General features: G+C 49.8%; 1 protein-coding gene across 5 annotated transcripts in view; it reads left to right on the forward strand.

The window, feature by feature from the left end:
- Nucleotides 1–17,509, forward strand: part of SPTAN1 (spectrin alpha, non-erythrocytic 1) — a 365,414-nt gene that overhangs the window by 146,699 nt on the left and 201,206 nt on the right. For all 5 annotated transcript variants that reach the window (XM_086948611.1, XM_086948613.1, XM_086948610.1 and 2 more), the window contains exons 17-18: nt 14,339–14,582; nt 14,664–14,786. In XM_086948611.1, the coding sequence (XP_086804737.1) occupies nt 14,339–14,582; nt 14,664–14,786 (367 nt within the window). The remainder of the gene's footprint in view (nt 1–14,338; nt 14,583–14,663; nt 14,787–17,509) is intronic.

Here is a 17,509-nt window from a genome sequence, read left to right on the forward strand (position 1 = left end):
AAGGGTCGGCGGAGCCGAAAGATCAGGCGGCCATCATGGCTGCAGGCTAGGCTCCTCCCCCCATAACCACATTTCTAATAAACCACAACAATAGAAAAATAAGATCAAAACAGTTCACCTCCAGCTAAGAGCTCCACTGCTCAAACCTGGCTTAAACACCTAACTCCACTCAATGTCCAACCCACCATCGTGGACTCAGCAAAATCTTTAGGCATTACACTTGACACCAATCTCAACATGCAGCAACACATCAGCAAGGCAACTAAGGGCGCGAACTTCCAGATCAATACTCTGAGAAAACTTAAACCCTTCCTCCCAGCCAAAGACTTCCAAACCGCAGTACAAGCTATAGTCATCCCCCGAATTGAATACGGCAGCACCGCACTAGTCGGACTCCCCCTAACCACAACCGCACCCCTAAGAGCCTCCCTAAACGCTGCAGCGAGACTCATCACTGGGTCAAAAAGCACTCCCACATTACCCCTGACCTGAGAGCCCTGAATTGGCTGCCATTTGAAGCCAGAATACACCTGAAAATCGCCTGCATGACACACAAGGCGGTTCACCTTAAATCACCCGGTTACCTCGCCCAGAAATTGACAATTTCTGGCGGAACCAGAAACACTAGAGGCACAAACAATCTTCTGCTGAAACCGCGAAGATTCCGGAAGGAAAAAACATATAAGCGCTCCTTCTCAGGAATGGCGCCTAGGATCTGGAACTCTCTCCCTCCAGAAACCAGGCTTATCTCTTCCACTACACTCTTTAAAAAAGAAGTAAAAGCGATCCTCATGGCTAAATACACTTGAACTAGTATCTAGAACTCTGTTAACACTGTACTACATGCTTCTACCTGCTTGACCCCTTTGCCTACTTGTATGAGTAGTCTCCCTCACATACCCCGTATGTAACCTAGTTGTACTGTTTGATTTATTTGTATGATTACGCCCCCATCATGTACCCCTCTATGTAACCTATTTGTACTGTTTTGATTTATTGATTTATTGGTATGAGTACGCCACCATCTATGTAAAGCGCTCTGATATCTGCAAAGATCATGTCCGCGCTATATAAAACTTTTAAAATAAAAATAAAATAAATAAAATGATATTTAGAAAATTGTACAATTTATTCAATATAAAACAATACTTTTGTGCAGAGTTGCAGTGCCTTTTAATACAGTTAAAAATGTGTCAATTCACATGAAGAACAATTAAAAATACAAGGCTGTTGACCCAGCGTTTCGGTTTTGTAATAACACCTTCATCCGGACAAAGTTCTAGTTAAAAAGAAACATACAATTAGATACATCCAATGTTTTCTTCTTTTACATAGTATTTGTTAACATTGCCAACAATTATATCACTAGATATTCGATTGGGACAAGATCTAAGCCAGTCAGGCACCCTTTTTCTTATTTATTAAACATGTGGTTTGCTGGGTTTGGATATTGAAAAGAAAATTGATATCACTAAAAGTTCCCTCTATTGGGACCTTTTCCTGCATAATAAAGCGTTTATGGCCTTTGTTATGAGTACCTTACGAAGAAATGGAATTATATTTCCGCCTCGATCATCAAAGGCTGCGCCTCGCACCCCACCTTCTAACTCAGAACCATGGAGAAATCAGACACCCAGATCCCAATCAGATGAACCTAGCGATCTGGCTCCTGAAGTCTTAGAGCAGAGGTCTTCAAGCTGTGGGGTGCGCCCACCTGGGGGGGCGTGGAAGCGTTCCCAGGGGGGCGCCAATGGGTCTTCAATTACATGTAAATTAAGACAGCTTGGAAGCGCAAAAGGAGCGTTTCTAGGCTGTCGTCATTTAAATGCAGAAGTTAAAGCCCATAAAAAGGCGTCTGGACTGTAATTCCGAGTCACATGAGCAGGGTCAGTGAGAGTGAATTTGGCGTCCAAGAAAGGCGCGCACCTACCATTGTCCTGAGTGGGCTGTATCGGCCCCCTGCGACCTCCTTTTGTAAGTTAGCACACATATATCGACTCGGCTGCAACAAAGAGCTGAACAGGAGCACCACACTTTAACCCCAGACTCTTACCCGGCCCCACAATCCCATTTTGTTGTGCTAATTTGGAAAAGTTTAGTTTGAATGTAAACATTTTTGTATGCGTTTAAGTCACTTCGTGATTCCAGCCCTCCTCAAACAAACAGAAAAATGCTCTCCCAGGGCAGACAGGAAGAGTGTACTGACCCTAAGGCTCTAAGGCACTTAATTGTGTTAAAGCTCGTGTTAAAGCTTTCTCTGTGAGAGTAAACGTGGTGATGGCAATACAGTGCTGTGGCAGACTCGACCTTTTCAAATATTATACAGGCCCTCAGACTTTAAAAGGCTGATCGAACTCGAACTTTCTGTTGAATTAAATCATCATAATAGATTATTTTAGGTCGTTACCCTCCCTTTTCTGGGTGCTGCCTTTATCCTGTATTTTTCTTCTTCAAATATGATATTATTGTTATTATTGTAACGCATTATGTAAATTTGTAAAGCGCTCTGATACACGCAAGGGTTATGTTCGCGCTATAAAAAACTATAAAAATAAATAAATATTTAATGTGGATTAATGGAAATCGGCAGGGGTCAAAAATGACACCCCACACTCATCAAGTAGATAGCAGGAGTATCCAGCAAAACTTCCACTTCAACATGTAAGCCACAATAAATACACATCATATGGTGGTTAAAAGGCTGTGCTATGCCAAAAGAATTTTGCTTTGTACAGAAAAGTTCAAACATTTAGACCAGTGTATTGAATTATAACATACATCTGAATAGAGATTTATTGATTTATTGGCGCTGTTAAGCCAGTGATATCGGGCAGCACTATTAGAAGCAAAATGCACAAACGAAAGATTGTTTTGACATCAAATAACAAAATGAACCTTCCATAGATTAACCCGGTTACTGCTCATTATATACAGCTGGGTGTATGTAGGTCGGTGTATATGCCATTTTTGTGCCATATACAGATATCTACGAGCAACCTGAAGAGATTAGGGATTCAAGCAGGGTTGTCCAACCTCTCACCCTTCACAGGCTGATAAAGGGGATATCATTGAGTTAAAATTAGAGCATGTTATTCACAGAGGTGCAATAATTAGAGCATGGCTGGTGCCTGTCAGAGATGGCATGGCGAGCAAAAAAATGCAGCCTCAAGCAGTTACCAGTAGTAGAGAGAAATTCAAGTTTTTCCCCCATTCCTTTTGTGCTTTCTTCAGCTCCACACTGTAAGAGCCTAGACCTGGTTCCTGTGCTCACTCCATCATAGGCCTCACTCACCCGACTGACCAGGGCAAGTGGGCCAAAGCAGGTTTAAGGCTGCTTGTGCTCTTGTTCTGAGGACTCTGGCTCTCGGTCTCAGAACACAGGGTGCATTTAGCTTACTAGCATCAGGGCTCAAGTCACTATTGTTGCACACAGAACAGGACAGGACCCAAGCAACAGGGGAGGAGGGAGGGGTAAATGTGCTTTTTTGTTGCTATTCTTTACACAAAGTGGCAGAAAGCCTGTTTGGGCATCTGGCCTGGAAGTAAAATAAAATAAATTAAAGTAACGGCCCAGTTGAGTGGGAAGAGTGGACAGTCTGAAGCTGTAGGTATTATTGGCGCAGAAAGTTACAGCTGTGCCAGTGCCTCTTTGAAACCGTGGCGCAATGACCTAAGGGAGAGGTGATGAGACGCCTTGATTTGGGCATCAGAGAGATGAGGGATGCAGGGAGATGAGAGGGAGAGAGATGATGAGAGATAGGATTGAGAGGGGTGGTGTGAGATGAGGCTATGTTAACAAACATCTGTACCTATCATTAGTGAAATAGGTGCAGTGACACGTTTGCCCAGGGGTCCACTACATCACAAGTTTGAATGTTTTACAATAACAAGCATTTGCAATGCAATAGGTCTCGCATTTGCGAGAGTTTGAGCTATTGGCATTGTAAATGACAATGCCTTTTATTTGTGTTAGTTTGTAAAACAGACAAATAAAAGACATTGTCCTTTACAATGCCAATAGCTTAAACTCTCGCAAATGCGAGACCTATTGCATGATGGGAAAGCAAGACAAAATGATACTCGGAATCTCAGAATCAAAGGGCTTTGTCTGGCGCGAAGGGATACTGCATTGTCAGCATTATTGGCCAGGTGACCGCCATTCACCAAACTGTGATCCTGGGCAGATGAGGGTGTGTGAGGGTGAGAGGATGTGTGAGGGTAAGTGAGGGGGTGTGAGGCTGAGGGGGTGGGAGGGTGAGGGGGTGTGAGGGTGTATGAGGGTAAGTGAGGGTGAGTGAGGGTGTGTGAGGGTGAGTGAGGGTGTGTGAGGGTGAGTGAGGGTGTGTGAGGGTGAGTGAGGGTGTGTGAGGGTGAGAGGATGTGTGAGGGTGAGAGGATGTGTGAGATTGAGAGGATGTGTGAGATTGACAGGATGTGTGAGGGTGAGAGGGTGTGTGAGGGTTAGTGAGGGTGTGAGGGTGAGGGTGAGGGGATGTGAGGGTGAGGGGATGTGAGGGTGAGGGGATGTGAGGGTGAGGGGATGTGAGGGTGAGGGGTGTGAGAGTGAGGGGGTGTGGGTGTGGGTTCTGAGGGTGTGTGGCAGTGTGAGGGAGAGGGTGAGGGGTGTGATTGTGAGGGGGTGTGAGTGAGGGTGTGAGTGAGGGTGTGTGTGAGGGTGTATGGGTTCTGAGGGTGTGTGGCGGTGTGAGGGGTTTGAGGGGGGTGAGAGGGTGAGTGCGGGTGAGCGTGTGTGAGGGTGAGAGGGTGTGTGAGGGTGAAAGAGTGTGAGGGTATGTGGGTTGTGAGGGTGAGGGGGTGAAGGTATGAGGGTGAGTGAGGGTGCGTGAGGGTGAGTGAGGGTGAGAGGGTCCGAAGTAAATGGTGGCAGGGCAGACATCATTGCAGTTAGAAAGTCGTTATTGAAAATGTGTTGACCATTTCCTACACGTTATCTCCCCTCTTTGTAATAAATGTTATGTTATGTTATAGTGCATTTAATATAGCGCAACGGCTACTCGAGAAGAGTGTCCCGGCGCTTTCCACTTGCAGCTCAGAATAAAAATAACACAACAAAGCTAGAACAGAATTAGAAATAACAAAGAGCATAAAAAAGCCTACAGATTAAAAAGCCAAGTCTTCAAGCTCTTCCTGAACTGGAGCAGATTGGCAGTGCTGCGGAGCGTAAGTGGAAGCGAGTTCCACAGATGGGGAGCTTTGCAGCTGAAAGAACGCCCCCCTACGCGAGCATTCCTCACCCGCGGGACCACCGCTGTGAAAAGGGATTCCGACCGCAGGGAGCGGGTTGGACAATAGAAGGCTAGTCTCCGCCTCAAATATCCGGCACCTGAGCCAAACAGAGCTTTGTGCATCAGCGTCAGGGATTTGAACATGATCCGCTTCCGGATCGGCAGCCAATGGAGCGTCTGTAACAGGCCGGACGCTCGAGCTAGTCTTCGCAGGCCGAAAATCGCCCGAGCGGCGGTGTTCTGCGCCACCTGCAGGCGCTGGACCAGATAGTCAGGAAGGCCAAGAAAAAGGGCATTGGCGTAATCTAGCCTTGATCCAATTAGCGCCTGTACAGTAATCCGCCTGTGCTCCACCGACAGTAGGGGCAGGAATTTGCGAAGCATTTTCAAAATTCCATAGCAGGTGCCAGCCAGACCAAGAATATGCGTTCTCAGCGACAGCTGGTTGTCAAGCTTGACTCCCAGGTTTTTAGCAACCAAAGATGATTGTGCGGGAGGACACATATCGAGCGGCCACCAGTGCCGCCACTCAGGATCGGTGACGCACCCGAAGAATAAGACCTCAGACTTGCTCGAATTAGCCTTCAAACTGTTCCACTGGAACCAGTCGAAGACCATTCTCAAACAGCCCCGGATCCTCTCTCCATCGAACTCCTAGTCCTTACCGCACGTGAAGAGTAGTTGCGTATCGTCGGCGTAGGAGACGATCTGGGCCCCATGTGCCTCCACCGCAGCCGCCAAAGGAGACATAAAGATGTTAAACAACGTGGGGCTCAACACAGAACCCTGTGGAACCCCGACTCCCAGTGGCGGCATCTCGGCAGAGCTCTGGGAAACCCAGACCGTCTGGCGGCGGCCCTCAAGGAAAGATGTGAACCATTTGAGCACCGTCCCCCTGAGGCCGATGTCATGAAGCCTAGCTATAAGCGCCTCGTGAGGGACGGTGTCGAAGGCCGCCGACAGGTCTAACATGACCAACATGGCCCTACCGCCGACATCCAGGGTGTCCCTGATGATCTCAGTGACCTCCAACAAAGCCGTTTCCGTACTAAGGTTAGGCCGGAATCCGGATTGGGAGGGATGGAGCAGATTGTTAGCTTCCAAAAAGCTCGACAGGACGTCATGAACGTGTTTTTCAGTGATCTTAGCTAGAGCCGGGAGAAGTGAAATTGGCCTATAATTGGCCAAGGCCTCGGCGTCCAGACCCGGTTTTTTCAGGAGGGGGATCACCATCGCTCTTTTCCAAGAGCTAGGGACCCTCCCCTCCCTAAGGGAGGCATTGAGTATGGGGTTGACCAGCGGGTTAACCACAGCCGCCACCCCGGCCAAGAATTTGGCAGGGCAGGGGTCAAGTGGCGAGCCAGATTTAAGATTGGCCAGCAGCAGCCTGGACGCGTCGCTGGAAACGGCTGGAAAATCAGACAACACCGCCACAGGCGTGCACGGTGGTCCGCAGCCCGCCCCAGAGGCGCCGCTTCCCTCCTCCAGCCTCTCCACGAAGGAGGCCTGAATCGCCTTGATCTTGTTGGTAAAGAAGCTCGCAAGATCACATGCCCACGCATCCGAAGATACTAGTGGGGGCGAGTAGGAACTGTGGGTCGTGAACTCCTTCACAATGGTGAAGATCTCCTTACAGGAGTTCGCAGATGCCTCAATCCTCCTAGCCAGGTACTCCTTCTTAGCTCCCAGGATGTCCCTGTGGTAGGCCTTCACAGCCGCCCTATAGGCGAATTTAGCCCCCCCGTCATACCGAAGGCGCCAGGTCCTCTCGGCCACCTTACATTGGCTGCGAGCCACACAAAGCGCCTCCGTAAACCACGGCGCAGATTGCCGATCGCCGCGGACCGGGGGGCTGCCCTAGGGGCAAGATCGTTCAACCTTTCAATCAGCCAGAGCTGTAGAGCCTCGGTGTCCCTTTCCAGATCACCTGAAAGGTGGCATGGGTGGTCCACAAGCGCATCATCCGTCACGTCGAGGTGGAAATTGAAGTCACCTGCCACCACGCAGTGCTGTGTAGACAGTGCTAGCTCAGAGATAGCTGTCTGTAGGTCCTCCAGGAAGGAGCCCACAGGGCCTGGTGGCCTATATACCAGCAGCCCCTTCAGAGCTTGGCCCGGGGACAGCCTAAGCGTAAAGGCAAGCGACTCTGAGCTCCCAATGGAGTTCAGGGGAAGCACAGAGCAGGAAACGCTCTTTTTCACCACTACCGCCACTCCCCCGCCCCGCCCCTTCCCTTCACTCTATCCTGCCGGAAAATGTTATACGCCGGAGGAATGGCTGAAAAAATGTCCGGATTGGACACCTCTCCCAACCAGGTTTCTGTCAATAAAAGACATAAGGGATTTTCCCTAACAAGGAGATCGTATATTTGCAGGGCATGGCAGCCTACAGACCTCGTATTGAGCAGCAGGCACAGATGTTTCACACCAGTCATAGCTGGGCGAGGGACATTGACATGTGTCCAGGAAGGCATCCAGCCACAGCCGGGACAACGCCGTTTACCCTTAAAACGCCCCGGGAAAACGGAGCGACAAGAGCAGGAATGGCTCCGCATATCCTGCAACATCGCCGGGGAGTAGCAAATCATCCTTGCCTGAGTCTAGCCGGGCCGCCGTCCCCCGCCGCCCCGTCGCCTCCGGGACGCTGACGGGCGCAGACGGGCAGGACTCCGGCACGACTCAGGCTAAGCGAAGGCGTCCACCTGCGCGTCACGCTGCGCGTGAGGGAGCGACTTTAAATAGGCGCTCCAGTCAGCCCTGAGCGCGCGAGTCCGCTCCAAGATGGCGGCGGCCGCCGGCTGAAGTGCCCCAAACGAAGATGGCGCCCAAAATTCCCCCAGGACCCGGACCCACCAAAGTGGTGGTGCTTTGCAGGCACAAGAAGCCGTTTTTTATGTGCAGTAAGTCGAAGGAGGGGCGCGAGCTGCAGGCAAGAAGCCTAAAAACAGGGGTAATCAAAACACAAAAACGAACCAAAATGGAAAACAGGGAAGCCTTAAAATACTCAGCGCTAGAGCCAGCTGAGCGCTGTATTTATCAACTTACATGGTAAGTTGATAAATTACACAGCAAATGTGGCTCGAAAACATTTGTATACTCTCTACTCCGACCAAGGCTGGAATTAGTCACTAGTTACAGACCTGAAGAATGGATGTGCTCTCTGTGAACACACTGCAGCGGCAGAGCTGTGAACATCGGTCCGATCAGATCTGCACACAATTTGTCATAGATAGAGAATAAGCACATTACATTGAGAGCAAATGTTCCTTCTGCTGGACTACGAAGCAGTCTGTAAGACATAGACACACACTACATGCTCTACTGCACAACCTCATGAACACGCTACAAAGTCCGCAAGAGCTAAAGCTAAACTATTGTGTCTTGTCTTTTTCATTCGTACTGATTTCCCTGCCTCACGGTACTGTGCCAGGCAGGTTTCAGTCCTCAACCTTCAATGATATACTAAATGTTTATCCTTGATCCGGCTCAATAAACTGTTTTTGAAAGCTGCCAGTAATCCAAGATGTATTTTTAGAAGACAAGAAAATTGAAAACCAGTTGCGTGCTAAATTACTTCCTTCAGTTCCGCTAGATTAACATATTTATTAAGAGAAACACTGAACTAACTTTTGGACTCAAAATGGCACTGCAGCGATTGACATGGTACCTAGTAAATACCAAATTGTTAAACAAATATTTATTTTCGAGGTGACCATAAGTTAAAACCACAGATCCCTGCCCAGGCCCAGCTGCTGCCCAGCCCCGCTATTTACCGAAGACGTGAATGGACTCTTAATAATGGCTGGGGGGGGGGGGGGGTGGCGGCGTGTGTGCTCGTGTGTCTGTGTGTGTGCGCCCGCGGGAGGGGGCGCGGCAGCGTGTGTGTGCGCCCGCGTGTGTCTGTCTACGTGCGCGTGGCGGGGATCAGCCTGCCGGAATCGGAGCGCGTGTTTATGCGCGCGACCTGATCGATTCCGGCAGGCTGCGCGTGACAGTCTTGTCTCCCCTTGAACTCCTTCAAAGCTAAATAGAATTCCACAGTGACAATCGCTTCACGATTGCGTCGCAGTGCGAGCCCTAAAAAGGGTGCATGGGGGCTCATTTTCCTTGCTAGCATTAGGACAGATGGTGCCCTTGGCACAAAAAAAGGTGGGCAGCATGCAGGAGCTCATTTTCTTTCAGAAAGAGACTGGGCTTGTTGCGAGATTGTAGTGATGGTCAGACATTGTGGGTAAGGAGTGAAAGAAGAGGAGATAGACCGCTTCTAAGGGCTACAGTCATCATTAATGCAGCAGATGGAGTGCATTGAGACGCACAGTACCCCAATTATGGGCAGTAGTGTTTTGGATCAATTCTATTCTTGTTAGATGCTGTTGCATTTTTATAAGTCCCGCATTCAGTGTGGATTACAAGCTACAGAAAAGCAATCCAGAAGTGATAACATGATCCCCGCCCCCATTGATCATCCCTCCCCAAATCCTTGCCATATAGTTTTGGAGGGGGGCCCAACTTCAAAACATTGTGTTTAGGGGGGCTCAGGGCAAAAAAGTTTGAAGACCTCTGTCTTAGAGTTTGGATACCTTAACTTGCCTTCAGACTGCATGAACATCATTAGGGAGGCAAGTCGACCAACTACACGAGCGTGCTATGCAGCTAAATGGAAAAGATTTGTTATTTACTGCAACAATAACCAAATCAACCCATTAGACGCTTCCATACAAAACATTATATGTTACCTGCTGCATCTACAAAGATGCAACCTAGCATACTCTTCCATACGACTACACCTCGCTGCTATAACAGCATACCTTCAAAACAGGCAACACCTTTCACTGTTTGGAGTACCAGCAATCAAAGCCTTCATGGAGGGTCTGAAGAGGGTGATCCCTCCAAGGCACCCTCCTTCCCCAGTCTGGAATCTAAATATAGTGCTTACTAGAACTTTGGGACCTCCTTTCGAACCTCTACACTCATGCGAACTACAATTCTTAACGTGGAAGGTAGCATTCTTGGTTGCCATTACCTCACTCAGAAGAGTGAGTGAATTACAAGCACTAACAATCCAAGAACCTTTCATGCAAGTACATGCCAACAGGGTGGTTCATATAACAAACCCTAAGTTCGTGCCAAAGGTCGTATCCAATTTCCATAATAATCAATCAATAGAACTGCCAGTATTCTTTCAAAATCCACAGTCAGTAGTTGAGAGCCCTGTGAGAAGTTGGCCTGATATATGATGCTCACTAGTTCTAGTGATCACCTTGTATCCGTCCAAACAACTCTTACGGTGATTGGTTGTAAGTCAACCTTATAGACCAGCTATCCTAATGGTAGCATGGACAAAGCAGTCTTAGGCTAAACTCTTTTGGCATGTGAAGCCAGCTGTTTTACCACATATAACCCCTTGAATACCAAGTGAAACGACTCCACACAGGTCGTTATGAAATAAACAAGTATTTATTAACTAACATACACCTCTGAACTCTTTATGAGATCAGAGGGCTAAGCACATGACAATCTCTTAGGAAAAATACGGTTAAGTTGCACAAATTACAATGGTGCCCTAGGGGCACGACAAACCATATACTAAGTAAGTGGAATGTGAAAGTCGATAAAAGGAATGGAGCTGTCCGGAGGCTGTAGGATCGCTGGGACCACGCTATACTAACTCTAGGTAGGTAATAGGAGGCCCACGGAACGCGTGTGCAGTGTGTGAACTCACACGCGAGATGCGTAAGTGTCTATGGACAGTACAGTTAAAGAAAAAGGTAAGTATGGACAATCCTGACTAGGTAGAACTAAAACGACTGTGGAACTGGACACTAGGAGAGTCAAGCTACCCTCGAGCACCGAGATGCTCGTGTTACCTCACCCACAGGCTGCGGGTGCATAGGTGCCAAGTCGTGTCGGGTTCCGGCGTTGAAGTCTATGGAGCCTGGAAGAAAAGATGCTGCAGGCGATCAGGAGGAAGATGTCCGGTGTGATCCAAGGGTGGATCAGTGAAGAGAAGAACCTGAAAGCAGAGGGGACAATGTTCAAAGTCACTAGCCAGTGACTAGATTGGAACCAGGAGTGGAACCAGATGTCGTCATCGCGATCCGGTGAGGGTGAACGCTTGTCTCTGCAGCTACGTGGACCAGGTGGTGTCTTCGACAAGGATGGAGGCACGAGCTGTCCCACGCAGGCTCTCGCTGTCGGCGGTGTCTGCTTCGGATTCGGAGTCAACAGGCCTTGGCAAAGGCTACCCACACGGTGAGTGGAAACGGCGTCTGGAGTGGACCAGGAGGGTCCGGGGTGCTCCTCTTTTGGAAGGGAGCAAGGGCCAGTCTGGAGCAACCAGGCCAGCAGTGAAGATTTCGGAGTTCGTCGTCTAGGAGGTCACTAGCCAGCCGGCAAGTGACCAGACAACGCGTCGAGCAGCAAACAGGCAGAAGGGCCCCACGCAGATCTCGTGAATGCTGGAGGGCTGGTCTTCGGTGCAGGAGCTGCTCGGGGCTTCTCAGTCCCCAAAGCACTTGGACGAGGTTACCTCAGAAGTCGTACTGGAGCGAAGTGCTGCTTCTTTCAAGATAGCCGGTCCCACGTGTCTCGTCGCACCCACGGGTCTCAGCTCGGCTGCAGATGTGGGTTGAGGTCGGAGAGGTCTGGGAATCCGTGTCTCGTCGGGCTCTGAAGTCTGGATCCTCTGCAGGAAGACGACAAAGGGAAGTCGCGGTACGCTGATGGTGCCTGCGGGTACAGGGTGGACACTCCTTGCCCACAAGGGAGATTCCTTCTGTCTTCTGTGGAGCAGAACGTCTAGGTCCAGAGTTTCTTCTTGTGAAGTTGATCAGGATAATCGAATTTGGAATGGGACCAGCTCCTACCTTTATCCAGCTAAAGGGGGCTGCACTATGACTAGGTCCCTCCTCTGGGTGGGACCAGGAAGGGGGGTGGTTACACCCCCTTTCCTTTGTCCGGTCCTGCGCCAGCTCTGGGGCTGGAGTGCCCCAGGAACTGGTTTGGACCGGCATATGCACAGGGACACCTTGTGTGCCCCAGGCATGTCTCATTCCTTTCAGCCCTGTCCTACCTAATACACAAAATCCTGTCTGGGGTGGTGCTAGCACCTCCCAAGGCAGGAAACCCTTTGTCCAAGCTCCCCTCGCTGGAAGGACTCCCAGCAGCAGGAGGTCAGACTTGTGTCTGTGGTGGCAGCATCCATTTTGTGATGCTGAGGCTCGAGTTAACTTTAACCGGGGTTCACAGTTACATACATGTCGTGTCCCTCTAGAAGGGTGGAATGCTAACCCCGTCGCCAGAATTGGCGAGGGGTTAGTATTCCAATTCGTATGACACCTTACTCGACATGTTTTGATAATGCTATGCCAGAGTTAGCATTTGACCGCGAGGTACATAATGCACTTAAGAGTATATGGTATAGCGTTATCATGGAACAGCTATTAGGACTTGGTTCCGCAAGCTGCAAACGGGCTCAGCTCATGCCAGAGCACCATCTCACATAATTCCAAGCACTCTGCCTTCAGGATTGTTAAGGCCTGCCATAGGAGTGACTGATAGGAATATATGTGTCCATTTTAGGGTTAGATATAGGAATACTATATCTAAAGCAAAGGGTGATTACACCTCCTTGCCCCAGCTGTCGTGCAGCCAGTTGTGTCAGATTTGGATGGCCAGCCAGGGGTGGCATAATACATGCTGCAGCCCCTGGTAGGCCCTGGGTACACCTATGCCCTGGATACCTAAGGTATGCTGAACAGGGACTGACAAGGTGGCCCAGTACCAATCGGTAAATGCACCTAAGGTACATGCTTGTCAATTTCGAGAGAGAACAGCTAGGCTGTGGGTCTGATTAGCAGGCCCACAGCCAGGGAAAGTCGTAAACCAGTGAAGCAAAAAGCAAAAATCGGGGGTGACCATAGGATTGCAGACCCTACTCTCCTACATGTTCTACCTCCAGGTAAGACCGTTCTCGATTTCCTGTGCACTAACCGTCTCGCCCATGTCCAAGGGGACCATTTCAGAATGGGTAATAGACATCTGAGACCTGTTACAACAAAGCAGGAGTTAAAACTAGAAAAACTGCATTTGGGATAAAAGGGGTAAGCCTGTCCTTTTTAGCCAACTTCTAAATTAACAACATATGTATGGCGGCTACATGGTCATCTATACATACATACATTCACCAATCACTGTTGTGTGGACATTCGAGTAAATGGACATGTGTGGGACAAGAAGGTATTAAAATGCCGGTTTATTATCATGAACTCCTCTCATTGCCCAAGACAACAAGGTGCAAACACCCAGACCCGACACTAGGCAGCGATCTATGCTAAGATATGAATGTCAGCAGCCCTACATGCCAAGAACAGTTGCATACTGGTAAGTAGAATTTTCCTTTTCTAGATTCAGCTACTACCCTCCCACCAGCCAGTAAATATGGTGTTTTTAAGCTTATAGAATGGAGGGACTTAGTACAGAGAAAAGATGAAGCCAACGGTGTGATCAGTCCTCCAAGGGGGAGAACAAATTTGAAGCTTGCTACCACTCCTAGGGCATACATCTATGTCACAAGGGAAGAGACATACCAACAAATGGTACTCAATGATGTCCGTGCTGCAGAAAGCACGCTTGCAGCTTTCTTCACATGCAGTAAGCAACTGCTACAGGTAAGTAGCATTCGGTTTTTCCAGGCATCATTTGATCATGCTTTATGGAGTGTGGGTGAAGTTTGATTTCGAACTTTAGATAAATAAATGCAATGGGCGGCAGATTGATACCAAGAAAAGAAGTCTTGGGTTGATAGTTTCAGATCAATGGGGACATATTGCATATTAACCTAGTTCTATTTGTTGTGAGCAGAGGAGAGTGCACTGTTAGATTAAGGGACGTCGTCAGTAGGTTGAAGGGAAACTTGCTGTTGAGGAAGATCTCCCAGCTGATACAGTGCCCTTTAGCACTTTTGATGAGTGAGAGCCTCATTGAATGGTCTAGTAAGTGCCTGGTCCCACATACTTGGCACCTACCGTGTTAATGGCCAGTGGCATGCCTCTCTAGGATCCCTGCCTCATTGTTTTTTTCTTTCCCTTGCAGGATCGCATTGATGGCATCACTATTCAGGCCCGCCAGTTCCAAGATGCAGGACACTTTGATGCCGACAACATCAAGAAGAAGCAGGAGGCCCTGGTTGGGCGCTACGAAGCCCTTAAGGAACCCATGGTGGCTCGGAAGCAGAAGCTGGCAGACTCCCTCCGCCTCCAGCAGCTGTTCCGTGATGTGGAGGACGAGGAAACCTGGATTAGGGAAAAGGAGCCCATCGCAGCGTCCACCAACCGAGGTATGGGTGCCCGTTCAGATTCAGATCATCCCCTCTGTCCCTCTGTGCTGGAGGAACGTGCTAAGGAGTCTCCTTTTACAGGGAAGGATCTGATCGGCGTGCAGAACCTGCTGAAGAAACACCAGGCCCTGCAGGCGGAGATTGCTGGACACGAGCCCCGAATTAAAGCAGTCACTCAGAAAGGGGGTGCCATGGTGGAAGAAGGTACAGTGATGTGGAGGATGATGTGCAGTGTCAGTGAAGAGTACAGTGATGTGCAGTGTCAGTGAAGAGTACAGTGATGTGCAGTGTCAGTGAAGAGTACACTGATGTGGAGGAGGATGTGCAGTGTCAGTGAAGAGTACAGTGATGTGCAGTTTCAGTGAAGAGTACAGTGAAGGGTACAGTGATGTGCAGTGTCAGTGAAGAGTACAGTGATGTGGAGGAGGATGTGCAGTGAAGAGTACAGTGATGTGCAGTGTCAGTGAAGAGTACAGTGATGTGCAGTGTCAGTGAAGAGTACAGTGATGTGCAGTGTCAGTGAAGAGTACAGTGATGTGCAGTGTCAGTGAAGAGTATAGTGATGTGCAGTGTCAGTGAAGAGTACAGTGATGTGCAGTGTCAGTGAAGAGTACAGTGATGAGGAGGATGTGCAGTGTCGGTGAAGAGTACAGTGATGTCCTGAGTGGTAAGGTGCACAGAAGTGCACGGTGCTGTGACAGAGGAGAGTGCAGTGGAAGAGAAGCATACAGTGCTGTGACGAAGGAGAGTGCGGTGGAAGAGAAGGGAACAGTACTGTGACGGAGGGGAGTGCTCCGGCAGAGAAGGGTACAGTGCTTTGATGGAGGAGAGTGCAGAGAAGGGTACAGTGCTGTAAATGTGTAAATGTAAATGTATTGGCATTTATATAGCGCACTACTTACCCGTAGGGTCCCAAGGCGCTTCGACCGCTGCGAAACCCTTCCTGGCTTGCCTGAGAGATGGTCCCTTAATGGGTATCTCCAGGGTGAGACCAGGCATCCCCGGCGGTCTGGTGGGGCCGTTAGTGAAGATGAGGCAAGCTAATGCCCAGAGTTGCCGAGTGTGATCGCTGATCAGAGTGGGCACCGAGGCGAGAGAATTATCGAGTCCGCTGACCCTGGTCCAGAAACCTGCCGCGCCGGGAATCGAACCCTGGTCCCGGGCCGTCCTCTGCTCTCGGGTCTGCCGCCTCTAACCAGTGAGCCACACTACTGTGACGGAGGAGAGTGCAGAGAAGGGTACAGTGCTGTGACGGAGGAGAGTGCAGAGAAGGGTACAGTGCTGTGACGGAGGAGAGTGCAGAGAAGGGTACAGTGCTGTGACAGGGGAGAGTGCAGTGGAAGAGAAGGGTACAGTGCTGTGACAGAGGAGAGTGCAGTGGCAGAGAAGCGTACAGTGCTGTGACGGAGGAGAGTGTCGTGGAAGGGAAGGATAAAGTGCTGTGATGGAGGAGAGTGCAGAGGCAGAGAAGGGTACAGTGCTGTGACAGGGGAGAGTGCAGTGGAAGAGAAGTGTACAGTGCTGTGACGGAGGAGAGTGCAGTGGAAGAGAAGTGTACAGTGCTGTGACGGAGGAGAGTGCAGTGGAAGAGAAGTGTACAGTACTGAGATGGAGGAGAGTGCAGATGTAGAGAAGGGTACAGTGCTGTGATGGAGTAGAGTGCAGTGGAAGAGAAGGGTACAGTGCTGTGACAGAGGAGAGTCCAGTGGCAGAGAAGGGTACAGTGCTGTGACAGGGGAGAATGCAGTGGAAAAGAAGGGTACAGTGCTGTGACAGAGGAAAGTGCAGTTGAAGAGAAGGATACAGTGCTCTGACGGAGGAGAGTGCAGTGGAAGAGAAGGGTACAGTGCTGTGACGGAGGAGAGTGCAGAGGAAGAGAAAGGTACAGTGCTGTGATGGAGGAGAGTGCAGAGAAGGGTACAGTGCTGTGACAGGGGAGAGTACAGTTGAAGAGAAGGGTACAGTTCTGTGACAGGGGAGAGTGCTGCGGTAGAGAAGGGTACAGGCTGTGACAGAGGAGAGTGCAGAGGCAGAGAAGGGTACAGTGCTGTGACGGTGGAGAGTGCTGCGGTAGAGAAGGGTACAGTGCTGTGACGTAGGAGAGTGCAGAGGCAGAGAAGGGTACAGTGCTGTGACGGAGTAGAGTGCAGAGAAAGAGAAGGGTACAGTGCTGTGACGGAGGAGAGTGCTGCGGTAGAGAAGGGTACAGTACTGTGACAGAGGAGAGTGCTGCGGTAGAGAAGGGTACAGTGCTGTGACGGAGGAGAGTGCAGAGGCAGAGAAGGGTGCAGTGCTGTGACGGAGGAGAGTGCAGAGGCAGAGAAGGGTACAGCGCTGTGACGGATGAGAGTGCAGAGAAAGAAGGGTACAGTACTGTGACAGAGGAGAGTGCTGCGGTAGAGAAGGGTACAGTGCTGGGACGGAGGAGAGCGCAGAGGCAGAGAAGGGTACAGTGCTGTGACGGAGGAGAGTGCAGAGGCAGATAAGGTTACAGTGCTGTGACGGAGGAGAGTGCAGTGGAAGAGAAGGGTACAGTGCTGTGACAGAGGAGAGTGCAGAGGCACATTGTCGTGGTGAAGTCCGGTGCAATGGCAGTGAAGGGTACAGTGCTGTGACTTGGGGGGATGGAGGGCTGTGGCAGTGAAGGTTGGAGTGCTGTGATGGAGGATAAAGTGCTGTAGCAGTGAAGGGTATAGTGCAGTAGCAGCCTTAAGGACTGTGGCAGTGAAGGGGTGGTGGAGGATAAGCTGCAGAGAACTTTAGTACTGTGACAGGAGCAGCGTTGGATACATTCCATTAGCCCCTTGCACTGGAGGGGAAGTGCCTGGGCAGATGTTACGATGACTCCTGGCAGAGGGCAGTTATGTGCAGTCTTTTGTGCTCAGCCGCTGCTTAGGCTTGTTTTTTTGAACCTCTGTTACCATTTG

This window comes from Lissotriton vulgaris, unplaced genomic scaffold, assembly GCF_964263255.1.
Source record: "Lissotriton vulgaris unplaced genomic scaffold, aLisVul1.2 SCAFFOLD_726, whole genome shotgun sequence".
In the NCBI taxonomy this organism is placed as follows: Eukaryota; Metazoa; Chordata; class Amphibia; order Caudata; family Salamandridae; genus Lissotriton; species Lissotriton vulgaris.